At 35.3% G+C, this 27376-nt stretch overlaps 5 protein-coding genes and 1 long non-coding RNA gene across 21 annotated transcripts in view; 4 read left to right on the top strand and 2 right to left on the bottom strand.

Annotated features, from left to right (window-relative positions):
- Alkb (alpha-ketoglutarate-dependent dioxygenase AlkB) overlaps positions 1-6183 on the top strand; it is a 38449-nt gene extending 32266 nt beyond the window's left edge. For 2 of the 3 annotated variants that reach the window (XM_071712822.1, XM_071712823.1), the window contains 4 exons: positions 1523-2311; positions 2371-2473; positions 2700-2850; positions 3028-3653. In XM_071712822.1, the coding sequence (XP_071568923.1) occupies positions 2219-2311; positions 2371-2473; positions 2700-2850; positions 3028-3598 (918 nt within the window). In that variant the 5' untranslated portion in view covers positions 1523-2218 and the 3' untranslated portion in view covers positions 3599-3653. Of the gene's footprint in view, positions 1-1522; positions 2312-2370; positions 2474-2699; positions 2851-3027; positions 3654-6056 lie in introns of those variants that run through there. The other variant, XM_071712824.1, reaches the window with a different exon arrangement.
- LOC139776271 (uncharacterized) lies at positions 4037-5580 on the bottom strand. Of its 4 annotated transcripts, none has more exons than XR_011719051.1 (4): positions 5532-5568; positions 5370-5433; positions 4273-5214; positions 4037-4181 (listed from the first exon to the last, which is right to left on the bottom strand). It is a non-coding gene; the product is annotated as an uncharacterized lncRNA (long non-coding RNA). The 4 variants fall into 4 exon arrangements; XR_011719050.1 differs by lacking the exon at positions 5532-5568 and having other exon boundaries at positions 4273-5041; positions 5122-5214; positions 5370-5525; XR_011719052.1 differs by lacking the exon at positions 5370-5433 and having other exon boundaries at positions 5532-5580.
- On the top strand, positions 6110-8307 carry Vha36-1 (V-type proton ATPase subunit Vha36-1). Its single transcript, XM_071712827.1, has 4 exons — positions 6110-6244; positions 6808-6925; positions 7141-7626; positions 7772-8307. The coding sequence occupies exons 1-4, from the start codon at positions 6204-6206 to the stop codon at positions 7862-7864; spliced, it is 738 nt and encodes a 245-aa protein (XP_071568928.1). The 5' UTR covers positions 6110-6203; the 3' UTR covers positions 7865-8307.
- Positions 8308-8722: 415 nt separating this feature from the next.
- On the top strand, positions 8723-13140 carry LOC139776266 (arylalkylamine N-acetyltransferase 1). Of its 3 annotated transcripts, none has more exons than XR_011719048.1 (4): positions 8723-9321; positions 9819-10088; positions 10555-10645; positions 11288-11406. XR_011719048.1 is itself a non-coding variant. In XM_071712837.1 (4 exons), the coding sequence occupies exons 1-3, from the start codon at positions 9100-9102 to the stop codon at positions 10582-10584; spliced, it is 522 nt and encodes a 173-aa protein (XP_071568938.1). In that variant the 5' UTR covers positions 8723-9099; the 3' UTR covers positions 10585-10607; positions 11288-11421. The 3 variants fall into 3 exon arrangements, 2 of the variants coding, with proteins under 2 accessions (XP_071568938.1, XP_071568937.1); XM_071712837.1 differs by having other exon boundaries at positions 10555-10607; positions 11288-11421; XM_071712836.1 differs by lacking the exon at positions 10555-10645 and having other exon boundaries at positions 8737-9321; positions 11288-13140.
- On the bottom strand, positions 13043-16522 carry LOC139776318 (uncharacterized). The gene is made up of 2 exons (XM_071712891.1): positions 14522-16522; positions 13043-14345 (listed from the first exon to the last, which is right to left on the bottom strand). Exons 1-2 carry the CDS (start codon positions 15309-15311, stop codon positions 13975-13977), a joined length of 1161 nt encoding a protein of 386 aa, XP_071568992.1. The 5' UTR covers positions 15312-16522; the 3' UTR covers positions 13043-13974.
- Positions 16523-19793: 3271 nt separating this feature from the next.
- On the top strand, positions 19794-27106 carry Etf-qo (electron transfer flavoprotein-ubiquinone oxidoreductase). 9 transcript variants are annotated; one of them, XM_071712812.1, is made up of 8 exons: positions 19794-20023; positions 20803-20910; positions 20996-21344; positions 21448-21754; positions 21842-22083; positions 22165-22559; positions 23131-23352; positions 26266-27106. In XM_071712812.1, the coding sequence occupies exons 1-8, from the start codon at positions 19936-19938 to the stop codon at positions 26427-26429; spliced, it is 1875 nt and encodes a 624-aa protein (XP_071568913.1). In that variant the 5' UTR covers positions 19794-19935; the 3' UTR covers positions 26430-27106. The 9 variants fall into 9 exon arrangements, with proteins under 9 accessions (XP_071568913.1, XP_071568914.1, XP_071568916.1 ...); XM_071712813.1 differs by having other exon boundaries at positions 19794-20005; XM_071712815.1 differs by having other exon boundaries at positions 19795-19969.
- Positions 27107-27376: the final 270 nt, after the last annotated feature.

Below are 27376 nucleotides of genomic sequence, written 5' to 3' on the forward strand. Positions count from 1 at the left end.
CGCGAATACGCGCCGGCGGATCCCGCCGGGGCTGGCTCTGGCTGGCTGGCTGGCAGGCTGGCTCTGCTCGACTCGGCTGGGCGCGACGCCTCGGCCGCGACATTTGTTGACATGAAACTGTCAGGGAGAGTACGCGCACCGCTCCCTTACCGCGTCACGCCGGCACATTCGATCCGCGTGCGTGTCGCGCTCCTCTCTAGGCACTCCTAGACCGCCTCAATTCTGCCAGAAAACGTCAGTCTCCTGACAGCGCGAAGGATTTTTTACTGGCGCGGCCGCCTGGACGAAGACTAGACAAACAGAGCCCCGTGAAAAATATTTACGCGGACTTTACGTTCTAATTTGCAGAATTGGAAATCATTTGACGCTAGCTCTTGCGATGTCAACCTCATTGTTCGCGATTAATGGAGATGTAATTAGCTCCATAGAGAATATGTATTTAATTTCGGACAGAACGCAAGCGTTAAATAAAACAGATAGAAAATAGGCAAACAAAAAAAACGATAAAGTCTAATTTTAAAAAAAATGAAAAAGCCATAATTTTATTACTTTATCGCGAAAGAAATGTGTAATGTACGAAAACTGATTTTTATGACGCGTTTTTATTAATTAGTAACTTTTTCTGCGGTCTCTAATTTGTTCTATAATTTTTACGTGTATCGCGATCGTCAGTTTTTTTTTTCGTCGACTGATAATAGCGATCGTTGACTTATTTTTCGAACGCGACGATGATTTGGGTCGATCGAACAGCGATCGATACGCGACGACCGTCGCAGGTGTGCGGGTGAACAACGGATTTAGCGTGTGGTCAGGTTAGGCGGGTGGGCGAGATTTATGGCGAATAGAAGCGCGACGGTAATGGACGATCATTATTACCGCGGCCTGCCGCGTCTATTAATTTACTCGCGGTAGAGGCTTTCGAAAAGCCTTGAGAGGCGCTGCTGCACGCGGTGCCCTGCCCTGCTCGCAGCTATCCTATGAAATCACGCCGTTTCTCGGCAATGCCGCATTATGTGAAAAATCGCACGCTAAAATTAGTCACAAACGATTATTGCACGCGTCGCGCGAACAAGTGGCGGATTTAAGATGACTTGGATCAAACTCCGATTAACTTGGGCGACGATTAATTTAGTCATTCATAAAAAGAGTAATTCGTGCGATCGTAGGAATGAGTCGATTTTTTTTTTACAAATAAAGATCGCATAATTTGGAATATAACTTCCCATTAATTGCTTGACAGTCCTGTTTAATAGTCCTTGATTCTCATTTGCGTAAATCAAACATTATATATTACAAATTACATTACAAATAACAATAAATTGACATAAATCTGTTGAAAGTATTGATCTTAAAAAACATAAATCTTTTTTTATTCGACCAATATTTAAAGTGGACGAGACAAAAAGTTTGGGAATTATTTTTTGTTTATTCATCTTTGAAAATAAGTATAATATAAATAAATTATATTATTATGTAACTCTATGATATAAACAAATTTATTATTTTTCTTCATTATTTCCAGATTTTAAGGAAACTTTCGAAACTCGATGCTTCTAGATGTTGACTCTAAGGCCTCCGAATACCTCGGGTACACAATGTGAGAAAAAACGGCACGCTTTCCCGATGTAATCTCGGCTTGATGAAGATATGCAAAGTATATTGAGTAATAATAGTGGGTGGCGCATAGTTTACGTGTCCACCCGGTTCGGGCACGTTTTTCCGCTCTTAGTCAGACAGCGAGCGTATATCCGCGAGCGTATATCGATATGCTCCAACACGCATGGTCTAAGAATCGAATTATTTACCGCGCAAACGCGACAATCAAAATTTTGCCAGACTTTATAAAATTAAGTTCCAACACATCTCTTCAATATTCGATCTTTATACCTATTTTCTTTGCGTGTGATATTATGTTTCGTATCAAATCCTATACCCATTTTCTGTATAATCCTTATGGATGTATAGGATGTGCAGACATAGTTTCTAGACCCAGTTACATAAAATGTGATTATAAAATGTCACGTTGCCCGCATAACTTCTATATATATATTTCTTTCCGACCTTTTTGGCATGATTTGAGCGCGATTTCAACCCCGCGTGTTTAGAATCGTATTTCGAAATTCGACGAAAGAAAAGCGCCCGCAGACGTCATCTCGCGTTTGGCGCTAGCTCTAGCAAAGTGCGAAGGAAACATGGCGGCCCGCACGATCGAGGAGAGATGTTTCGGGACAGTTTCAAATATTACAAAAGCCGAAATCCCACACCCGATCTCGGCAACGTGATCGATCTAGAAAGTCCAGATCGCGTCGGGGTACGTGATATCGCGATTCGTATATCCTTTCGAGAGTTAATCGCGAATGTTGTTTTTAGGTTAGAAAGATCGAGGCGCGCGTAACTGGCGAATGGACCGAGAACAATTTCGGCCTCAATTCGGTGAGGAAATGGAGCATTTACGAGTTATTGGCCATTCCTGGTGAGCAAATTTTTTATAAAATAATAATAATAAACTCATTTTTAAATAACAATATCGTCAATAATATTGTTTTCATATTACATCAATGCTCGTTTAAACTTTGTTTATACAATATTACTTTTAACTAGTAATAATACCGTTTCGTAAGAGATTGTAGTAATTAATATACTTGATTCTATATACCTGCTTATCTTTACTTGCCTGACTTACTTATCTTTACTTTTAGGATTCATCTTTATCCAGAATCCATTTACACCTGATGGCCAACGATACTGGATCACGAAATGTCTGAAAGATTACTCTAAGGAGCCATACAAGTTAAATATAGACGCTCATAACGTTTTAGATAACGAAACGTGGTGGGACATATGTTTTCAGTAAGGAATGATTGTCAAATTAGTAGTGATGTAACTTTTATGGTAGAAAACTTAAATTTGAATAGATTAATATTTTTAGTGAATATTTTTGCAATAATTCAATATAGCTATCTAAGGAAAATCTGTGATATTGATATCTATGTTAAGGTTTTGTTGGTTTTTATTTGTTGTACATAGAACGGAAAGGACTAAAACTCTCCTACCCAAGCTGCGATGGGCGACACTGGGATATCATCACAATTGGGACACAAAATTATACTCGGAAAATTCGAAAAGCGACATGCCGACGGAATTATCCGGCCTAACGTCCGTTTTGGCAAAAGCATTAGGTTTCTCGGACTTCAAGGCGGAAGCTGCAATTGTGAATTACTATCGGATGAACTCAACTTTAGCGGGGCATACGGATCATTCGGAAGTGAACGTTACAGCGCCACTTTTCTCCATAAATTTCGGGCAGACAGCGGTATTTCTGATTGGTGGTCTTAGACAGGAAGATCCGGCTAACGCTATTTTTCTGCGAAGTGGAGACGCAGTGATAATGTCGGGAAGCTCCCGTCTGAGATATCACGGAGTGCCGCGGATTTTACCAGCGTCCAAAGCACCCTGGGACGACAATTGTGAAGGTAATAGTGAAGGTCCCGCGTACAATCTGGATGATTGGCGCAAAGCACGAACTTACATCACGGAAGCTAGGATTAATATGAATGTAAGACAGGTTTTGAAACCTGGGCAGATTGTATTATACTGAACCGCATTGTGATTTTTTTGTACATAAATATTAAAGATATATATGGAAATGGGTACACATATTTATAATATTGTTTGAATTATAACATTAAGTTACACTGGTGATTTTAAATAATTTTAGACAATTCAGTTACTTTACAGAATTTCATAAAAATTTAAAGATTGATTAAATGTATCACTGTATAACCTAATTTTGTTATGTAGTGTTCTGCATTTTTTAAAATGTATCCTCTGCGGAAGTTATTTTTATTCTAAATAGTGTAACCACAATATTTTTGTCATCATTACTTACATGATTATAATAGATAAAAGTACCTAACATCGCGACCATGATAACATAATGTGCTGCATTTCCAAAAAAATTAAATTTATAATTTATTTTTGTGCAAGAATGTCGCATATATTGGAAAAATGTTAAATAAATTGTTGATAATTGTAATACAATTAATACGATTTATCAAGTATATATAATCAGATAAGATAATTCGCGCGAGATATGTGCTTACAATCACAGACATCATAAAGAATCATTGTAAAGATTTATGAGACACATTTCCCCAAGCAAAATCAGTCAGACTTCGTATCTATATTATAAATAATAAATAACATAGAGGAGATTACAAATGTAAAAATTATGATTTTATAAACATATTTCCACGTATTCGAAAAACTTACATCTGCAGGTAATAATGTTGGTGATGCACATCCTTGTCTCAGCCCTTTGGTAACTTCAAATTGCCTGCTTAGATCTTCAGGTTTTTATTTTAGATTTTGATCCAAAATATTAAAGATATCCCATACTAAACTTTATGATTTTGGTAGTTTGTGGAATAATTGTTTGAATGATTTCAATAACATTTTGATACCCAAAAATCCTTTAACTCTTCTAGTGTTCCGTTGAATTTATTTCGATCACATGGGCCAATCCCTTTCACAGAATGTGGTTCAGGTCCTAATTGACCATTAGTGTATTGCCATAGAACCCATTTTTTCCACCCTTTTGGTAACATTGGTCTTACATCCCATTTTACCACCCACAATAGACATTTTGTTAAAATCGGTGTAGCGAAATCCTTGAGAAAATAAGGACTTCCATAGATCAGTGGAAAACGCCCAGTTGCCTCATGAACTCGATTAACAAACTCTTCCGCTTGTTTCGGCGTTATATTTTTCCCATTTGGGTACTCTTCAATATCAAGGACTAGCGTTACTTGAGAAACATTTCCGACTGTTTTCAGAAAATGTTCAGCTTGGTCTTTGCCGTCTTCTCCTACTCCAAAATGATACGCACCCCACATCAAATTCTCTTCTTCAGCGGCTTTTCTTCTTTCTGCATAAATTGGATCTACATATTTTAGCCCTTGGGTTGCTTTGTGAAGTATTCCAATTATTCCATCTTCTTTTGCTAACTTAAAATCTACACTTTGGTTCCAGTGCGACAGATCTACAATTACATTTTCCATCATTTGTTACCATTTGGAATTTTTTTAAGTATGTAACAAATTTCTGCATTATTTAAATTACGGCAATTGCATTTCTGTTCACGTTCTTCATCAATCGTTTCTGCAGGCAATATTTTATCCCAATCCACATCCTCAGCTCCAATTAACTCTGCACCTGAAACGTCACAATAATTCTAGTGCTTCCCTAACCAGATCTATTAAAACTTTTTTGCACAGTTTTGTTGTCAATCTCTGCTATATCATCAAGATATTTAGCCAATTCATTTTCAAAACTTACATTATAATTAATTGATTTTGAACCATACTAACCTTCACTTACATTCCTTTATTCATTAAAAAAAAAAATACAACTTCCGATATTAATTTTTTCCATCTGAAACTTTAGATAACTCAGCTTCTAATTTCTCTTTATTTAGCAGAGCTGTTTTTATGTTCTCTGCTAAATTTTCAGTTATTCGATATTCTACTAACCTTACTAGTTTGTTTACGTCTCTCAGTTTTGATATTCACTGTCGGTAATGCCGGTATTCACTGAAAATCTATAGTGTATGTATACGTGTCGTAAATTATAAATTTTCTTATAAATTGACAATGGAAACCAGTACATATACATATTTATTATAGCTAGTACGTTATCTTTTAACTTACATAAAATTATTCCTATAGATAGTATAGGTACGGTTGATCAATTTCATGTTAGTAAAACAATCTGCTGAAAGATAAAAATTCTGCAATAATCAATATAGAAATCTTTATCTCCAACATTTAAGTTAAATTGTCTACCAAGTATCATGATAATATTAAAGAAATTTTATTTTGACAAAAAATACGAGACTTCTACGTTACATTTGAGTATCACTTTATGTATTTTTTATTCCAATTATATTTACATTTGATTTTATATGAGCGTATCAAAATGTACATTAAATCAAATAAAGGTATATATTAAATTAACTATAAAGAATATGTCATTTTTCATTTTGTATTTGTTTTTAGCAACCGCATTGGTCTTTAAGCACATACGTGTACGTTTTTAAAATCGCGCGCCGTTGGGGACTCAACTGTCTAGACTTCCGGTCTCTCGTGTCAGCTGATCAATCCCGTTCCTGTCTGCTGATGCCAGCTGATGCACAGTGATCGAGAATGTCAGGCAGAGACAGACTACCGATTTTCCCCTCTCGGGGGTAAGTTACTTGTTTTACCATACTAATTTTTACAAAATCTCGACGATTTCATTCGTATATCATGCGTCGTCATTATTTTTTAGCAGAATTCCGTTTTAAAACATACTGCACCACTGGGTGTAACCCCAGCCTTCAACTGTTAAAGGAACGTGAATGTTTATTTAAGGATTCTGACTCGGTTTTACTTTACCAGAACGTCTTAATTTTCGTAAAGATTATTAATTTGCAAATTTCTGTTTGCAAGTGTTTGTTACACGATACATTTTAAGGGATATTTCGTCGAGATGTTTGTGTAAGAGCGAAGTTCTTTATTTCTTTATTTTCCCTGCTTTGCAGCAAAAATGTCAATTGTTTGTCAAGAAATTTAATTTGCGAATTTGTATATTTAATGACATAATACAAAATTTATGAACAGTAATACGTATTTTATTTTAAGTATACAAGATTAGTATGCTTTAACAATTTGGAAAATGAAGATACTAGTATGTTTTAAGACTTATAACATTTTATTATTCTTATTTATTTATCATAGACTATGCACTTATTAAAGTTTGTGTACTTAGGGCCCAAATGTTGATGAAGTTTCGCTTACAAGGAGCGCAAAAGGGACATGGATTGTTGAAGAAAAAGGCAGACGCACTGCAAATGCGCTTCAGAATGATATTAGGGAAAATCATAGAAGTATGATTAATTTTTGTCAATTTTATTATCTCTATTGTACACTGTCTATTATATTATTTACTCTAGTTTTAATTCATCTATCTCTTTTTATATATTATTATTGAACTTTTATATATTGAACTTTTTATATATTGTTATTTATATATGTACGTATACACATACATTTATATATGTATATGATCTAATTTGTGCATTCTTATTTTTCTTATTTTTAGACCAAAACTCTGATGGGTGAAGTGATGAAGGAGGCGGCCTTCTCGTTGGCAGAAGCAAAATTTGCTACTGGAGATTTCAATCAGGTGGTTCTGCAAAATGTGACCAAAGCACAGATCAAGATCCGTTCTAAGAAAGACAACGTTGCCGGTGTGAACCTACCGATATTCGAGTCCTATCAGGATGGAACGGACACTTATGAATTGGCAGGTCTGGCCAGAGGCGGTCAACAATTGGCCAAACTGAAGAAGAACTATCAGCGGGCAGTGAAATTGCTCGTAGAACTGGCGTCGCTGCAAACGAGTTTTGTTACTCTCGACGAAGTTATCAAGATCACGAATCGACGTGTCAATGCTATCGAGCACGTTATCATCCCACGAATTGAGAGAACGCTAGCCTATATTATTTCAGAGCTTGATGAGCTCGAAAGAGAGGAGTTTTATCGGCTGAAGAAGATTCAGGATAAAAAGAAGATTGCCAAGGCAAAGGTACGTTTAGATAATTTATTTTATTAATGCTATTAATATTTTTTTCTACTTATTATCATCCTAAGAATGTGTTCCATTATTTATGTGCTTTTTTAATAGTTTATGTAGTAACTAAATCTCTGAATTTTTCTTTCCGCTGTTATAGGCTGAAATAGAAAGAGCAGAAATGATTGCAAGTGGACAATATTCTGACGCTACAAATCTGCTTGATGAGAGCGATGATGATGTGCTGTTTTAAATACTGTAAATAATACATTATAAATTAAGATGTTAATATCTAAATAGAAAGAACATTCATAAATTACATCGGAACCACGACAGTCTCGTTTGTATATTTTAGAGAATGTCGTTGGCAGTCCCTTTTCCGCTTTAAAAAAGCCATTGTTAATATTGTTTATTTCTCGAAAGATACATTTTATAGTATTTGTTGGGCAGCAATTTGTATAAATTAGTAATTATGTATCATGCATGTAATTATGTAATATGCATGTAACATCAACGCAATTACTTCTTACAGTTAAAAGTATTCCGAGTATTTTAATTTTAAATAACGAAGAGAGTTTACTATTTTAATTCCATATATTGCAAATCATTCCATCATCATTCGTATCATTTCTGGCTTTTATGATGCGAGGAATTGTACAATCCGATAATAAATAAATATATGTATATGTATATATATATTTTGTACTATCTTTTAATTATTAATTACCATAATCTGCTTCGTCGTTCTTATTCTGCTTTTTTCAAATTTTTACAGAAATGTGAACGAGATATTTTTAAACTAGAAGAAGACGCCGAATCATTGAAATGCAAATCATGATCATATGGAGGGGTAAAAGCCATAGTGGTGTAAGTCAAATTTTTGAAAATATTTTCTCGTGTGCATAGATGCAATTTATGTATTGTACAGATTGCATCTATGCACACGAGAAAATATTTTTAAAAATTTGACTTACACCACTGGTTTTTACCTCTCCATATACATTTGATTTATTCAATAAAATTGATTTCAAAATTTTCAAACCACGATTCGCTTAAACGAATTTACTTCTTAAGTGGAATTGAAATTGATATAATTTTGACTGGAATTTTCTTGATATAGACATTGCGCGCAAACAACTTTTATGTTTACAATCTCGACATGGCAGATAGTGATAACTCTTTTAAAAAAAGAATACAAATTGATTTAATAAAATTTTGTTTACAGATTGTACCTGATTAGACTAATTAGGTCATTTTAATGTAATTCTGATTAATCTCGTAAAATTATTTTATTTCCCAATTAACGTGACACAATCGACGTGTACAACTGACCCAGTGTACTCGCCAGTGAACTAGGTCGATCAATATTGTACGGGAGGAAGGGAGGCAGTTTTCTCACACGAGAGGTGGTGACCACCCTTCTTCACGAGGAGATGCGCGTGTGGAAATTGCTTTCAGTGCGCGGCATAAAATTCGCCCACCCGAAACATGTCGTCTTCTAGCGAGGATTGTTTCACGGTCGTGGATGTGCCGGAAAATCGCTACGAGGAGGCGATCCACCATCTGAGATGGAACTTCTTTGCCGATGAGCCACTCAACAACGCCGTAGGGCTTTGCGCGAGGGGGGAATCCCAGCGCGAACTTGAGCGACACTGCCTTTTCACCTTGAAGCAGGGTTACTCCAGGATGCTAGTGAATAAGAAGGGAGCGGTGAGCGACTTCCCCCCCCCCCCCTCATGAAATACATATAATAATTGCTTCATTATTACTTCGAAAGAAGAATTAACTTGTTTCACATTTTTTCGTTTTTATTTATTCATTTACTTATAAATATTTTAACAATTCAAAATTTTTTACATTATTAGTGATAATTATTTATAATTAAAATAAGTGATGATGATAAATTTTTTTATTTTTAAATATTTTATCAACCATTTTCTTCATATAGGAAATCCATCATTTATATTTTTATTTGTATAGAAATTATTAATTCGCAATACAGTTAAAAATGGAAAGAATTTTCTGATTAATTTAATATTTTTTAAATTTATAATTTTCTCTGTTCATTCCCATAACTAGTTTTCTTATAACGATAATTAAAATTTTTTAGTTTTATTTCTATTTACTTTTTTCATTCTGAAGGTTGCAATATCTGGTTTTAACATAACGAAGAATGATTGAATTAATTTAGAATTGATTTTTATCAGATAGCGGGAATGGCACTAAATGGTATTCTGAAGAAAGGTGAGCGCGAGGAAGCAGAGCGGCGTCTCGACGAGTTGGATGACGAAAAGTTCAAGACGATCTTCAGATTACTCTATAAGTTGAACGACAAGGTTGATCTGTTCGCCAAGTATGATGTGGATGAGCTATTCGAGTGTCGGATTCTCAGCGTTGACGCGGATCACCGCGGCAAAGGTTTGGCCAATATTCTCATGGCCGATAGCTTGAAAACCGCCCAAAATGCCGATTTCAAGGTAAATTAACTTGATTTTCACTTATTTATAATTTATTTATCCTTTCATTTATCTTTTATATTTAACTTATCTATTTGAATTTATTTGTCTATGAAATTTTAATTATGAATCTATATAATTCTATCTCTTCTTAATTTCAACTTAATCATAAATTGATCTATTTTAATTGTGATCTATTTTATTTTATTTGTTCTGTATACTGTAGAATATCACGGATAAGAAATTATTCATCAATTCTTTTTGCAGAGGAAGAAAATCAATGTAATTTTGTACGACATTTACGAAGTTCGCAAAAAATGTTTTTTTTTATCAAAGCGGCAATATATATATTTATGCAGTTATTTTATTGATTTTACATGTCATAAAGAGAGCTTCTCGTATTTTTTATTTTCATTTTATTAATTTAAGATTGTTGCGTTGACGTGATTGGTTTGCGTACACAGCACACACTTTCCTTTTGTTTCAGCATGCTCTTCGGTTAATATGCATGGGATGATTTTTCGTTAACTTCTTCATGAGGTATAATTGCAATCCATCACTCGTTACTTTTCTGAAAGGTATTTCTTGCACCCTCGCCCTTCCCCTCCCATAGCAAAAGATCAGATTAATATAATGAATAAATTAAATATCATAAGTAAATTATAAAATATCATTAATAAATAATACGAATAAATAATATAATGAATAATAAATAAATGTAAACGAATAAATGCATTATTTTTATTATTAATAACTTTCAGAATCTAATGGCTAAAATGTTAATTTGCCGAATAACATTGATTCTAGAAATATATCTTGGCTATCTGATTCTAACAAAATGTCGTAAAGTCGATTAACAGTCACTATTAATTATGATTATTAATACTTTTGTTTCTTTTAATTTTAATCATTACAGTTAGAAAAATAAGAGGTAAATTGATTTATTCGTTAGATTGTTTATTCATATTATTAGGCTGACGCTAAAAGGAGAAAAGAATTTATCGTAGTTTAGTAAAGTAATTGAGAACGAGATACAATTTCAAAATTATTTCTATTTCTCAAAACTTCTTGCTTCAATCCACTTATTTTAGGAACTTGTTCAATTTTCTTTAAAAGACTTTAGAGAGAGAGAGAGAGAGAGAAAGAGATCTCTTAATTTTATTCACAATAGAAATTAATAAAGAAAATGAGAATCAATTTGGTATATTATATCATTGCAGGTGTGTAAGGCCGACGCGACCGGTGCATTTTCACAGAAGGTCTGTCTGAAGCACGGTTTCAAGGTGGAAGCAGAGATCTCGTATGCGGAATTGGACAAGTCCATCAGACCGGCGCCGCCTCATCAGGCGTTAAAACTGATGGTGAAGTTGCTAGATTGAAGATAAAATAAGAAAGTCGTTCGCTCGAAGAGTTTAATTAAATTAAACCGTCAACACGAAAGCGCAAAGCGCGAAGTAGATAAAAGATATGTATACTGTCGTCGTGTCGTGACAATAACAGGACTGTTAATGCATGTCTCGGTGTCGTGAATGACATGACGCCTTCTTATAGAATATTTCTATCTAATTATCTAAAAGAAAAAAGAGTGTATCATGCGTTTCACGCATAATACGTGTCGAAACCGGATATCATTTCCGAATGATATCCGGTATTACTGCCCTACGGGTATATATGTTCCGAACGTGGAGTCGTTAAAAGGAACGTCGAGAAAGAGAATGATTCAATAAAATTGAATAATTTAATGTAGCGAACGGGCTGCGAAAGTCTAACTGCTAAAAGTCTAACAAATGTTTCGCATTTGGATCTTTCATTCTTGCTCTGCGCGGCTAACAGTCAATCTAATGAAACAGAGAAGATATATATGAAATATCGTATGTATTATTTGACTCTTATATACGTTAAAAATAAACGTATAAAACGTAGAGATACGTATCAATGATCAAATTTAATTAAACGATAAATATAAAATATATATAAGAATCTTCTTTCTAAAAATATATCCCGTTGAACAATTTTGGCACATTTTTTAAGAAAACAAAACATCAGTTCTATTATCAGCGATATTACATGCATTGTAATTATTATATATATATGTATATGTATATATATATATATATGTATATATATATATATATATATATGTATATATATATATAGATATTTAGATATTTCGTAATTTATTTAATAAAAAAAGTAACAAGAATACAAAATATATACATATATATACAATAGCAGGAATTTTTAGAGAAGATATTTGAGAATTAAAAAGGAATATTATTTACTGTGAACGTATAGCAAAATATATCTAACAATAGGAAGGAAGAAACAAAAAGAAAGTCGCAAAGTATCAAATACTGTCCCATTTTTTTTCGCATCTCGTAATTCGCTGATGTCGCCATGAGAAATGGTCCATGAGGTGCATTAAACGTCCAGTTATATCTCTTCTTCCCTCTTTCTTTCCCATATGAACATCAGGGAAATGCGGTGATGCGTGAATCATCTTCTAATCTTGTATATTTATTACATTCTATTGAAAGCGGTGACGTGATATGGAGGTGTTGCTCTGGATATAAACGGGTCCACATAAATTAAAAAAGAAAAGTTATTTGAGAAAAAAATAAAATATTTATGTCGATAAAACATGTTATGAAAGAATATATATAAAAATTATAAAGTATACACAAGTTATTTTGTAAGAACGTCCATCAAATGCGAATTATAACGCGATTTATAATTATTTGTATTGCGTGATGATGTATATCCTTTAAAGAATAATAATAAATTTCGATTTCGTAGTAATTGAAATGACGCGTTATGAAGCGCTTGAACTTGAACTTGATTTTAAGCTAGAATTAAATCCATCATTCAACGAGTGGTTTTATCCATCAATTTATGAGCGATTAACTTAAATTACGTTTTTTTGTTGTGTCTATAGAATAACAAAATGTAATAGTATAAGGATAATCAACTTCATCTTATGTGCAGTGCATTATATTTTTTAATCATTTACATACGTTTTTATTAAAAATACGATATATATATAAAAATACAATTATAGGTATAGTTCAAAGTTCATTGCTGTTTTTTTGCTCCCGCAGTTTGTTCTGTTTGACTTTTAGCTGCGTTGAGTAAGGTAAAGGTACTAATACCCGGACATGTACCTATATCCCGGACATCTTTATTATTTATAAGTATAACGCGAATTATATATATATATATATATATAATTAAAGATAAAAGTATTTTTTCTTGTAGTTTGAAACTTCAGTTATAATATCCAAACGTTTATTTTCATAAATTTATATTTTTTTAAAGGTATCCAGACACAGATACGTGTCCAGTTATTGGTACATTTCCTATGCTTAAGTGTCCGAGTATTGGTACCTTTATCTTACTTTGCTCTCTTTTCCCTGGATTTGCCTATTATTTTTATACAGTTTATGTCCCTAAGCAACATTATACAGGGTGTCCTAAAACTAATGTACTTCCTCTTAACTTAACTTAAGCAGCAGATTCTTTAGAATATTTCAAGACGAAAATCCTAATACAAAAATATCGAGGTTATATAATATAAATTTTAAACGGGAAGCGATTATATTTTACTAATGACAGGGCTGAGATTTCACGCGCTCAGACACGGTAAAAGTGGTCGATCAATGGGCGCGTTCAGCAGACCAAACCGCTGAGTAGCAGTCGAACGTGATTGGCTTTAGGAACTTTTAGAACCAACGAATTAACGCAGAGTGTTGATAAGACGAACTCAACAATTGTGTCTGCTGAACGCGCACATTGTTACAATAGGCGGCCGATAAGTGGCGGCGGCGTCACTTGTGAAATGATTAATTTGTTTATTTTTCAATAAAAATGCAATAAGTCATTAAAATAATGATGGAGCAATAAGGAGCAATTAGGGAGCAATCGTTCTAATATAAACTTCCTGCAGCGTCAACTTATTTCCGGTCTCCAAAAGGGAAGCTTTTTTAATCCTGTTTTTAATGCTGTTTCTCAGCGCCCTCTTTGTCGCGAGGTCTTGTTTATACCGCTTAATTTTAAGAAACAAGGCATGATTAATAAACTTGCCAGGCGTCAAAGGTAGCTTAGCCTTGTAAACGTCTGATGATTCTGGTTCAGCAGTCTCGTCGTCTGGATAGTTGTTGTAATCAAAAAAGTTGAAATAGTCAGAGGACGATATCTTGTAGTGACAGTGGCCTTTAGTAATCATATGCATCCTCACTGCGTTATAACTTTTGAATTTCTTTCCTGTAAAAATATGCAAATTTTAATTCAATTCGAAGTTTTTTAAACTGTGATTTCTTTCAGTTTAATTCAATTTTCTAATTTAACTCTTTTTATTTTAATTCTAATCAAAATTTATTTTTAGAATGTTTACAACAAAGGTTCTAATGGAATATAACGAAAAAAGTAGTTGATTAGAATAATAGTTATTTATCTACCTGAGTCACAACACCCAATACACTGGAAATCAAAATAAACTTTCTCTGCCAAGTGCAATAACAGGCCTTTTGGTTTCACGCAGTACTTCAAATCAGGTATGACAAACGAATGACTCTTCGCCATGTGTTCCATAATGTACTCTAAGGATTGATTACGTTCGTCACAGAACAGACAACATATATGAACGCCCATGTATCGACCATTCAAGATAAGAGGACGGCGATGATAAAAGGACGACGAAAAGTCGAATTGATTAGTAAAGGAACAAATCGAATTAATCCTTTCTTTGCTGAAACCGACAACATTCTTTGTAGTTCTGCATTCTTTATTTCTAGAAACGGTTGCTACGGTTTTATCCTTTTGCTCCAGAATCTTCTTTTTATGAGCCTTCGAGGCTAGGTGATTCTCGTACTGTTTCTGACAACTATATTTCTTTCGGCAGATTTCACAGAACCGCTTTTCCAGTTCCTTCCTGGCTGCTTTTTTATTCTCGCGATCTTCTTCTTCTTCTTCTTCTTCTTTTTCTTCTTCTTCTTCTTCGTCGACTACTGTTTGATACTTCTCTTTCGGCTTGGGCCCTCCGTGTCCAATGTTATTACATATATAACAATGCGCGTGTGCCCTGTAGTTGAAGAAATCTTCGAAAGTAATCGGAGAGAATCCATTCAATGTTTCTTGTAAATTGTAATCGTGCTGTTTGGAAACGTAATGGGGAAACGATTGGAAAACCAATTTTTCGCACTTCGTACCAAAACTAAGAATCCATCTTTCAACCTGAATATTCTCCATAGTATCTCTTCTTTTTTAATAAACTCCAGTTAATGTGTGATGGAATTTCTGTCCTATTAAAAAAAAAGAAAAACTTAATTTACGATAAAAAAGTTACGTAATTGTAATTTAGTTTTCGATTAAAATAAAAAAAAAAGTAAATCTGCAGTATAACGACAATCGCTCCGATTTGTTTGAAATGTATTTTGTGTATTATTTTGGGTCGAAAAGAAGATTCTGAGAAGGAAAATCGTGGCTCATGTTTTGTTATAAACATTTCTATTCTGCTAAAAGATAAAATTCGATAAAGGATACAAAATTTATTCTATTGTATTGGAAAAGTCCATTTTATTAATATATTAACTCAATCAAAATCATAAAAAAAGTATGAGATAATTAGTTAAGTGAGTTGTTTATGGCCGGTTTATATTTATATAGTCAAATCTTAAGTATAAGATCGTCTTAAGTTCATCTGATGAACTGTGCAAGAAATTCCGCAAAGAGACGAACTCGTCATACGAATAGACAGAGCGTCTCTCCGTGTGTGTGTGTGTGTGTGTGTGTGTGTGTGTGTGTGGTGTGTGTGTGTGTGTGTAGGAGGAGGCCCGGGGAACCGGAAAAATTGCTAGCTCGGGCTCGAAATCGCAGCACAGCTGCTCAACAATTTCTCACTTATACATATTTAATATCGTCTTAAGTTTATGCTGTATGACTCTCGTTTCATTATTGGCTACTGAGTATCTAAAGATGAACTTAAGACGCAGCCTGTATGAAAGAAAATGGTGGCGCGCGGTTTTGATGATGAAATTGTGTGATGGTGTTACATCCAAAATTTCAGTATTCATCACTAAAGCTTCTCTCTGATTAATAATATGAAAAATTCTGAGATATTTTTCCACCAGGGCCATCTTTTTTTTATTGCAATATACTTTTTGATGCAACAAGATTCCAGCATTTTTGTTTTTACAAAAGACTTGTAGCAATTTCACGGCAATTCACGGCCACGTGGCACCGACGCTATCTACATTCGGCATAGGACCGCCGCCATTTTCTCTCATACAAACGAAAACCTCGTGCGAAGCAACTCCAAAACTCCAATTAGCAATGTAGTTTTTAGTATGGACATTTGTGGTATTAGCAAATTTGTATATATTTCTAAACTACTGTACAAAATCGATACACATACACAACGACAATTTAATTTAATTAAAAAATTCCCATTGCATATTTATCTGAAATTTTCTATATTAATTATTTTGTCTATATACCATTAACATATATACAAATCAGAATATGCATTAAATTTGTTCAATTAATTATTTTTAAAGTAGTCTTTTCGCAGCACCTAGTCAAGTAACAGTCCGTCATGAGGTAATTGAAAACAAACATATTGCAACATCCCAATAATTATAATAATAAAATATGATTTTACACGCACGATTTAATCGTATTTATATAAATCTGTTACGCGTTTCTTTGACTGTATCAGCGGAATCGGCTGACTGCGGCTTTTTCAATAAATAAAGTGAGAGGAAAAGCAGTTTTCTCGACCACGTTCTTGCGAAGCAATCTTCCCGTGAGACGCACGTGGAGGGCACGTGCCCGCATCCTACAAAAGTTGGTTATTTACTAATTTAAAAATTAATTTATTTACTAATTTAATTATTTATAAATACGATTAAATCGTGCGTGTAAAATCATATTTTATTATTATAATTATTGGGATGTTGCAATATGTTTGTTTTCAATTACCTCATGACGGAATGTTACTTGACTATAGGTGCTGCAAAAGAACTACTTTAAAAATAATTAACTTTTAAGATAATCTAATATATAATTAAAGTATAAATTGAGACTTTGTTATACCTTTATGTAGGTGCTGATAGTTAATTGAACAAGGCTTTCCTCTCCAAGAAATAAAAATCAATATCTATCGCATAGAGATCTCTCCAAGACCACGCAGACTTCATAAGCTTCTTAACTCTTCGAAGGCTGAAGGTGGAAAGATTGAATGTGGCGCCAGGCGCACTTTCTTGCTTATGCTGCGTTCCGTAACGCACATTATACGGGGTCTACAATGGCCGCGTTCAGCAGACACAACTGTTGAGTTCGTCTTATCAACACTCTACGTTGATTGGTTGATTCTAAAAGTAAGAGCCAATCATGTTCGACTGCTACTGAGTGGCTTGGTCTGCTGAACGCGCCCAATGCGAGTCGCAAGAAATTGTCCAATCACAGTCGATTATTCTCCTCAAATTCGAATGTGATTGGTCAATTTCCTACGACCCACGACCCACGACTCGCATTGTAGACCCAGCATTAAGCCCCGGACACACACTTTTTCGTAACAGTAACAGTAGGATTTCGACCAATCGCGTTGCTCGATTCGGGAACGTACGGCCGTACGCACCCGATTGGTCGAAATCCTACTGTTACTGTTACGAAAAAGTGTGTATGGCCAGCTTTAGGGTACATCCCGATGGAGAAAGAAATAGCGGAACGGAACAGTAACGGAATTACTCTGATTGGCTAATCTGTCACAATATGGTAAAACTGATAGAGATTAGCCAATCAGAGTAATTCCGTTACTGTTCTGTTCCGCTATTTCTTTCTCCATCGGGATGCACTCTTAGAGATGCCAGGGGCCTTAAGCGGGGAGCACACACTTCTGCACAACGCATAATGCGTAAGCATAAGAAAATTGATTAGTCCATACACATGTGCATAAGGAAATAGAATAAGGAAATTGCGTCTACGTCTTTTGACCAATCAGAACGGAAATCGCGAATCGCAATCGCCAGCAGCTACTTTCTGATTGGTCAAGAGACGTAAACGCAAACGTAGACGCAATCGCCAATCGCTAGTGTAATACGAGCTTTAGGTAGCCGACATAAATCGGCGTGGAAGTAAAGGTCAATCCAGACAAACTTGCATAGGTGCATAAGCGTATGCATAAAGAAATGGATTGGTTTATTTCCTTATGCACATGTATATGGACCAATCAATTTTCTTATGCTTATGTTTATGCGCTATGCAAGTTTGTCTGGATAGACCTTAAAGGTCATCGCACACAAAATTGATAGGCTGCATAAGCATAGCATAAAGCCCCTTGCACAATAGGCGATAGCGATAGCGATAGCGATACCTTTGTCGGCAACTTTGTCGCTGTTGCTATCGCTATCGCCTATTGTGCAAAGGGCTTAAGACCGCTAAGACCAATGAGCATCTTATGTAAATTAATATGGCGACTTTATGCTGGATGCTCATTGGTTTAGCGGTCTTATGCTACGCTTGTACAAAGCTATGCTTTTTGTGTGCGATGGCCTTAAGAAGCACTGAGGTACAATAGCGATCGACGACTATGGGGGTGGACCCAACTACTGCTTAACGTCTCTTTCTGAAAGACGGAGCCCAGTTTTTCCATCTAGGGCTACCTCTCTCTCTCTGCTAGTTGGGGGGGGGGGGGGGCAGCATTATTGCTGAGAAATTTTTCAGTGGCCTAACGGGATTCGAACCCGGTTTTCCAGATTACGAATCTGACGCTCTACCCACTAGACCAGCCGTCTGAGCTGTCACCCATTAGGTTTTGCGCACATGTAATAATTAAAAATACGAACGTGCGTTTGCGCACTTATTACGCACATACACTTTGCACACATGACTTTATTGCACACATAACATTATTATAAACAACGTATTAATTATAAATAACCGGAACATGAGCGACAATTTTCCTCTTCTCAGAATTTTTTTTACTACTCAAAATACACAAAATTTAAAAAAAATTTCAAAGGAATCAAAGAGGTGCCATTATATATATACTACATAATTATCATCGAAAAGAAAATTAATCAATAAAAAATATCGATTAATTGAAAAAGCTTGGTTTTCTCACTACAATGAGTCTGGGAATTTTGCAAATAATCGGATATTTTGGCAATTGGATTTAGATGCGGCATTTTATTTCTCGGATGACGTCGTTGGTATTTTGTTATTTTATCAAAGAATCAACAAGATTCTTTGATAAAACCCTGCGCCACGCACAGACCATCTGTAATGCTGGCATTGCTGGCTGCAACACAAACATGGCGTAGTTTCCCCCTCGACCGATCGTCGGCTTCGCATTGTTTACAGTCGGAGCAGTAAGCAAATTACAAAAGGACTGCTCACTGCTCGCACCAGAGAGAATGAGAGTGAGATCATGTCCGCGTTTTGGCTGTTTACCGAATCCTGTAGATAATTTTATTTATTTATTTATTTATAATGTGCACGATTTTGTGATTTTTTTCTATGTCCACGATTTTTTGATTCTCTTTGAAAAAAAAAAGACAAAAAATCGTGAACCTATAACGGAAAAGGACTAAAAAATCGTGAATATAACACGGAAGAGAACTACAAAATCGTGCGCGTTACCTACAGGCGATCTCTCTGCTCGCTGAACTCGCTGACAGCGACATCTGACCTGGACACGTCTAATTACGTGATCGCGAGCGAATGATACAGAATTTTATTCTTTGCACTTTGCAGGCGCTACTTGCGCCGAACGACACGCGGCGAATGTGCCACTTTTTTTGTTTTTTCATGTAATTGTCAGATCGCCGATCGTGCCGATCGGTAGTTGTGTGTTGTCTGTGCGCGATTGATTATGGCTTTCGCGATATTCAATGCGTCCGGCACCAGTAAGTGCGTCGACGTCATCAGGATTTTTCAGCCATGTATAACCTTATCGCGACGTATTGACAACTCGACTAATGGCGTTTTCGATTTGTGACGAACCTGGCTCGGGTTAGCTCATGGACATAGAACACATATACATATTATGTATGTATTCTATGTCTATGAACTAACCCGAGCCAGGTTCGTCACAAATCGAAAACGCCATATAAAAAAGAACGTATCGTTTAGAATTAACTGCTCCGTTTTCCGAAGAATAAACGATCGTTCGCCTTTAACGATAACATTTCGCGAGAGAGGCAATGAGGCGATTAGCGAAATTTACAAAATATATCGCGCGTTATGTAACGTCGTTAAAGGACGCGTTCAATGTATCATAAAAAAGTATTTATGATCGTACGTAAATATTTTTTGTCGCTCATTTTCCGCGATCGTTGAATCGCGTCTGCGCTATTCCGTTAATAAATTTATTGCCTGGAATAAGTGCAGTGGTGTTATTTGATTTGCATTTTTGGTGCCTATGTCTTTTATTTCATAAATATCGAGCGTTTAATCTCGGAGCGATTGCGTTACGTGATAGACAAACATAAGTGCCCTTTGATCCCGCGATATATAAATATCTCTTAACTGCTTAAGGTCCACTTTCTGCACTTACTCTGCACATTCTATCTCGGTCCTTCTTTCCAAAGTCCGAGAACTTGTTATTTTTATCTTTCATCCGTGTGTACTTTTACATGCAAAATAATGCGTTTACTTTATGTACATACACAATAAAATATTCTAATTTAGAGTATAAGAACCTGCACGTTCCTGTTTAATTTTGGTTGCATTTTGGCAGTACAGAGGCTGCAAAGGATTTTCCAGAGGGCTTACTCGGACGCGAAATTTCCCGAGATCACCACTCATTATACGGTGAAACCCAGGGAGACTGACTCAAGATGGAAAGGTATGTCTCTCTCTTTTTCGATTTTTCTCATTCATCAAAACAATACGGATAATGCACTGAGAATGTTTTTTTCTTTATCTGCCAGATGTGAACATGGAGAGATACGTGGACGAAACCGACATTCTAATTGTCGGTGGTGGTCCAGCGGGATTATCGGCAGCTATTCAGGCCCGTAGACTGGCTGAGAAACATGGCAAGGAACTCAGGGTTACTCTTGTTGAAAAGGCATCTGCGATCGGTGGCCATATCCTCAGTGGCGCTTGCTTGGACCCGATTGCCCTGAACGAGCTCTTTCCAAATTGGAAGGAACTAGGGGCGCCGTTAAATACTCCTGTTACGGAAGATAAATTTGCATTTCTCACGGAAAAGAGGAGGATATCTGTACCTATCTTCAAGGGGATGCCAATGTATAATCATGGGAATTATATAGTAAGGTAAATTTAAATTTAACGCGGGTCATATATAGATCCATGAATGGTTATACTGTAAACTGTATACGTTTGTCCCGATTGTAAACATTTATATTTCTGTATGTAGATTAGGCCATGTAGTGACATGGCTTGGCGAGCAAGCAGAAGCTGCTGGTGTCGAGATATATCCTGGTTATGCAGCGGCAGAGATTTTATATCATGAGGATGGATCCGTTAAGGGAGTGGCCACAAATGATGTTGGTATTGCTAAAGACGGCTCGCCCAAAGAGACGTTCGAACGGGGTATGGAACTTCATGCAAAATGTACCATATTTGCAGAAGGCTGTCACGGTCACCTGACGAAACAGTTAACAAAGAAATTGAATCTTCGGAAAGATTGCGAGCCGCAGACATACGGCCTCGGATTGAAAGAAGTAATTATCATTGAGTTATACCTAAACAAACTTAAAAATTATATAAATATAAAATGTTTTATATTCTAAAGTATATTTTTTTGAAAGGTTTGGGAGATAGAGCCAAACAAACATCGACCCGGAGCAGTGGAGCATACGGTTGGCTGGCCACTTAATAGAAATACATATGGCGGATCGTTTCTATATCATTTGAATGAAGAAACACCTCTGGTTGCAGTAGGCTTTGTCGTAGGATTGGATTACACCAATCCTTACCTATCTCCATTTAAGGAGTTTCAGAGGTTTAAGGAGCATCCTAGTATTAGATCAACGTTTGAAGGAGGGAAAAGGTTCGAGTCTTTAATACGAAATTTAAATTGCATGTATTGTTTCGTATTCTCTACGTATTTCTCTACTCTTCTTAATTCTAGGATAGCTTATGGCGCTAGAGCGTTAGTGGAAGGTGGATTCCAATCTATTCCCAAACTCCAATTCCCTGGTGGTTGCCTTATTGGATGTACGGCAGGTTTTCTAAATGTGCCCAAAATTAAAGGAACTCATAATGCTATGAAAAGTGGCACGTTAGCTGCAGAAAGCGTTATTGAAGCGATCATAGACGCGGAAAGTAATACCTCACCAACGAAAGGCTTAGAGCCGAAAACATACACTGACAAAATAAAGAGTAGTTGGATCTATAAAGAATTGAAGGCCGTAAGAAATATGAGGCCCAGCTTCCACTCTTCTCTTGGACTTTACGGCGGTTTAATGTACTCTGGTTTCTCCATGTTACTAGGCGGAAAGGAGCCGTGGACTTTATCCCACGGAGGTAAGAAAAGATTATGCAGGAACCTTTTAAAAGGTTTCTGGAAAAATACTGCAAATGTTAATTTCAAATATGCTATTATTGAAATATTAGGCTCATTTTATGCAAAGCAATATGAGGGAATAATGGACTAACAATACGAGCTAAATTCAAGATATTATATTAGAAATAAATTTTATCCATAGATGTAATGGATATAAGGTAAATGTTTCGACTTCACTTACAATTAGTCTTCTTCGGTACTAAAATAGAATTTACGAGTATAAGATTAATGATTGATCGTGTGATGCAATTAATTTACCATAATATTTTCCACGAATACAACGAAATAATAAATAATACATTGCTTAGAATAAAATGAAACTTAAAAACTGATAACATTGAGATACATTACACGAAACACAAGGTCACATAAGAGGCTGACAGTGGCAAGAAACATGGTCCTTTTTATAAAATTAGAATTATTAAACAATTGAATCAAATTCGAGCCGTTAAGTTATGTAGTCATTAGTTAAAATAAATTGTGATTTTTCAAATGGTATTTTTTAAACATTTTCGTACCGTGTGTTCATAGGTCCTGATCATAAGAAGTTAAAATCCGCAGCTAAATCGACGCCGATAGAATATCCTAAACCGGATAATGAGGTATCCTTCGATCTTCTGTCATCGGTAGCTCTAACTGGTACCAATCACGAAGCTGATCAACCAGCCCATTTAACTTTGATGGACGACACTGTTCCAGTAAAGAGAAACTTAGCTGAATTTGCTGGTCCGGAAGGTCGATTTTGCCCTGCTGGTAAGTCAATTTACTGCATGATTATCATTTATCGTTTTAATAATGCATTGTGTCTACTAATGTTTATGAGTTCTCTTTGATTGTATGTTAGATATACTTTACTTTTGCGATCGTGTAATAGATTGACATAATGAACTTTATAGATAGTTTTAATTTATCAAGTACCTATATATTTATTATTTGCGCGAATATAATCTATGACGGTTGCTGAAAAAACTTAATTTTTTTAAATTAAACACTCTTTCGTTCGATAAATTAACTTTAACGTAATTGATATATGTTTTCGCGCGTATATGCATTCAGTGAATTTATATCGCAAAAAGATATACATTTCTAGAATCGTGAATAAAATATGAGACTATATATCACGTTTATAGATTTGTCTTATTATCTCTTATTTTTTTTATATTTAATTTTTATGAATCTTTAGTAGTATTTATTCTTTCTCATGAGTATGTTTTATTTTTTTTAGTACGAAGGCTAATTTTTTAGTGTTACAGTTTTGATAGAAATATGTTAAATACAAAACAGTTTTTATAAAATTATTTTTAAATCAATTAATAATTACATATTGATTTGCCGCATTTTTAATATTGCTATTTTATAATGTCTATATATACAACTTCTTTCGTGGTTATTTTTATTTATTCGACTGCATGATTTGAAAATTACAATACAATGTCTTTCATGAAATGCTTTTCTCTCATAAATGCTAGGAGAGAGGAAGTACTCATTAATATTAATATCAATTTGTTCACTGGTCTTATTCTGTTAGCGCAAACGGAGAAATTCATTATGTTAAGGATGAATGAGTAGTGTACTTACCGCATTGCAGAGTTTGATATTTATCTCTCGTAATTTTATGCCGCCCGTGTCCTATTTCATTTTCAGATATTTTTTACAGATAATTTTAAAGCAATTTTTTGCATTTTTTCCAAGCACATAATAATAATAATAATAATAAATTGCCTATATATCTTAATAAAAGTTAAATCCAAATCTGTCATTAAAATTTGCTGGAGTAAAAGTAAAATACAATGTATCTGTTGCACGAATCTATTGAATTTTTAACATTCTCATTTCTGTATTGTTTAAACATTTGCTTGCTTTCCACGAAAAATTTAGCTGATGCAAAATTATTCAATATTCGAAGGGTATTGTTATGAAGAGAGATCAATTTCGTTCGCAATAAATTTTCGCAGTCTGCAGGCAATCCAGCTCCTTCCACTTCCGCTCTCGAGGCACGTCTCCACCCTCTCCCCCTTTTCCAGTCTTGTCGGGGGTTTATCGACCGTTGTGTCCTTGAACCTGAGCCACCCGGACAACCCCCGCATGGCTAGACAACCCCGGACCAAGCTCAATCCCCAAAATCGAACAGCGCCCTGGAGCTCCGGCCAACAACCTCACTGTCGATTTGTCCTTTCTCTCTCTCTGTTCCTTCAGAATTTTCTTATATTATATTAATCTTGAAACAATGTTCCAAATAATCAACAATTCTTGAAAATTTGTCTTATTATTATAGTAAAGTATATTATTTATACATAATATAAAAGTAATTTTTTTCTATAAGAGAAATAATTACAATATTTATATTGATTATTAATCTGAAAAACTTCGAAGATAATTTTAATCTGAATATATTTTTACTTTTATTATTAACTTATATTTTTTGCAAATATAAATTTTACAGTTCGACGGTAATTTTGCATCGCGCACACAAGGCGTACACTGTAATTGCTGTTAAATTTAATAATATAATTTCGTAGAAGTTATACAGAGATGTGTTGTTGCTGTAATATGATAAATTCAAAACACACTCGTAGTTCGTACATTCGTAGTTCGTAAAATTAATATCGTTCAGACACGAAGGATGGAATTAGAGATATATAATTAAGAATGAAAGACTCATTATTATGTTGCAAAAAATACTATTAAGCGTGTTCGTACAAGCAAGTAACTGTGATTAATTTACAGATTTATTGATGAATTTAAGATGAACTTTGTTATAGTTATAATTTGTAATTTGTAATTTGTAATTTTTTAATTACCATTAAATATTCTGGAATTTAATTTGTGGAACTCTAGAACTAAAATTCTATTAGGAATTTATATAAAATTTATACGAAAGAACAAAGTTCTATTATTTTTGTTAAATCCTCAAAGTCTCCTGATTAGTTTAAATTTATATTGTTCAAATCAGTGCTACAACATTATAACAAGGGGAATTTTTCTTAATTTAAACTTTGCGGCTGAAAGCTTGTGTATAGATATCCTATTATGTCACATAAACGCCTTCGAACCAGACAAATTTATGCGTCTGCCCTCTCACCATTGTTTCGTGAACATCCACCTTTGATTTTTACGACGTATTCCTTCTTCATTCCCGGGCTTTTCCCTCCCGTCTCCGGGGTGTGTCTTCCTGTTTCCTTTCACGGGCCTGGCGAGAGTGGCGAGTCGGGGCATCGGCGAGGAATTCGTCTGGGAGCTTTCCTACAGGATAGCTGCGCCGTCTGGAAGATGGTGGGGAACCGGGTTATCGACTGTCTGGCCGAGGGCACGACGTGACCTTCGCGGCGTAAATCTCACACTCCGCAGAGTGCCGAGAATATATGCGTCTGCTGAATAAATCGCGTTGAATAAATCATCCCGCGCATTGCGACATTATTAGCATTTTCGTAGGACAGCCGGACGTAGGACAGCCAGTTTTCACGAATAAGTTATAACTTGGAAAGTTAAGTTAGTTACTTACATTATTACAATTGGTAATAATTTTCATGATTTAGCAAGCCAGGGAGACGCTCGGTGTTGTTTTCAGATATTTCTCCAACACTCCATTGTAGTCGTTGAAGAGGAAGATGTGTGAGGGCAGTTTGTTTCGCAGGTCCAAAACACGTGTGTGCAATCTGGTTTTAGGTGTCTACGAATTCGTGCCGTTGGAAAGCGGAGACGGCGAAAGATTGCAGATCAACGCGCAGAATTGCATTCACTGTAAGACCTGCGACATCAAGGATCCGAGCCAGAACATCAATTGGGTCGTGCCGGAGGGTGGCGGCGGGCCAGCTTACAACGGCATGTAAAAATATATCAATCGACCAACTCATCGATTGGTTGATTGCGTGAATATTCGATGGTCCACATTATTTTACCGTTCAATGTTGGTTTCAAATGCTTTTCAACGAAGCCTATGAACGTATTGCGGCATCGTAATCACATTTTTCATCGCATGCTGTTATAACGGTCTAATTATTGAAATTGAAATACGAACGGTGTAATTATTTCCCATTCGAATGAATCAATACAATTACGGATTAATCCCGATTCGTTAGAAACGAGCGATATATCTTTCCATTGCTGCTGGCGCACATACGACCAATTTCGTGACATTATATATATCATAGATATATATAGATATATATATAACTTTTCGACCATTGGGACAATTTACAAAATTTATCCTTTGCTGAGATAATATTTATTGAAATGCATCGTTGAACAAATTGAAAGAATATCACGTGGGGGTACATTAATTTGATGAAAATCTCGGAAATATCTTTGTGTTCTCCCTCTTTGCGACGAGGGGCTTTTATTAAATGAAACGTTTCTCTCGGAGAGACGCAAGAGAGACGCTTCTGAAGCGCTTGCGTAACAGTGCTGTTGTTATTACTTTTTGATAGAGTTTGTATAAATCAATTTGTATATTATATTATATTTTTATACAGAGAGGCGAATCGAAATATACATATGTACAATCCAATTCATTGCCATGTAATTTTTGCTATTACCTTTGCTATCGACCTCTTCCACACTAATTCCAAATTCTTTTTCCAGAGGATATTAGGATATTAGGATGATGGCGGCGATGAAAATTCTTCAAGTTCCCATAAGCACAAAATTTTTATTTGATATTTTCTAGACTAGAAGATTCAGCGTCTTAAAAATTCTACTGAAAAGTATATTGTCATTCGTGATTAAATTAGAAAAACAGTCTTTGTATAACAAAAATATGAAGCTATATTCCCTATGA

Source organism: Temnothorax nylanderi, unplaced genomic scaffold (genome assembly GCF_030848795.1).
Source record: "Temnothorax nylanderi isolate EJ_2023f unplaced genomic scaffold, tnyl_v1.0 TNYL_tig0116_pilon, whole genome shotgun sequence".
NCBI lineage: Eukaryota > Metazoa > Arthropoda > Insecta > Hymenoptera > Formicidae > Temnothorax > Temnothorax nylanderi.

Bases quoted from the DNA above. Each gene is read 5' to 3' on its own strand.
- Vha36-1 (XM_071712827.1), top strand. From the start codon at position 6,204: ATGTCAGGCAGAGACAGACTACCGATTTTCCCCTCTCGGGG. The intron at 6,245-6,807 runs GTAAGTTACTTG...TTGTGTACTTAG, and splicing joins CCGATTTTCCCCTCTCGGGG to GGCCCAAATGTTGATGAAGT. The intron at 6,926-7,140 runs GTATGATTAATT...TCTTATTTTTAG, and splicing joins TATTAGGGAAAATCATAGAA to ACCAAAACTCTGATGGGTGA.
- LOC139776266 (XM_071712836.1), top strand. From the start codon at position 9,100: ATGTCGTCTTCTAGCGAGGATTGTTTCACGGTCGTGGATGTGCCGGAA. The intron at 9,322-9,818 runs GTGAGCGACTTC...GATTTTTATCAG, and splicing joins TAGTGAATAAGAAGGGAGCG to ATAGCGGGAATGGCACTAAA. The intron at 10,089-11,287 runs GTAAATTAACTT...ATATCATTGCAG, and splicing joins CCCAAAATGCCGATTTCAAG to GTGTGTAAGGCCGACGCGAC.
- LOC139776318 (XM_071712891.1), bottom strand. From the start codon at position 15,311: ATGGAGAATATTCAGGTTGAAAGATGGATTCTTAGTTTTGGTACGAAG. The intron at 14,346-14,521 runs GTAGATAAATAA...AATTGAATTAAA, and splicing joins TATTGGGTGTTGTGACTCAG to ATTTGCATATTTTTACAGGA.
- Etf-qo (XM_071712812.1), top strand. From the start codon at position 19,936: ATGGCTTTCGCGATATTCAATGCGTCCGGCACCAGTAAGTGCGTCGAC. The intron at 20,911-20,995 runs GTATGTCTCTCT...TTTATCTGCCAG, and splicing joins GACTGACTCAAGATGGAAAG to ATGTGAACATGGAGAGATAC. The intron at 22,560-23,130 runs GTAAGAAAAGAT...GTGTGTTCATAG, and splicing joins GTGGACTTTATCCCACGGAG to GTCCTGATCATAAGAAGTTA.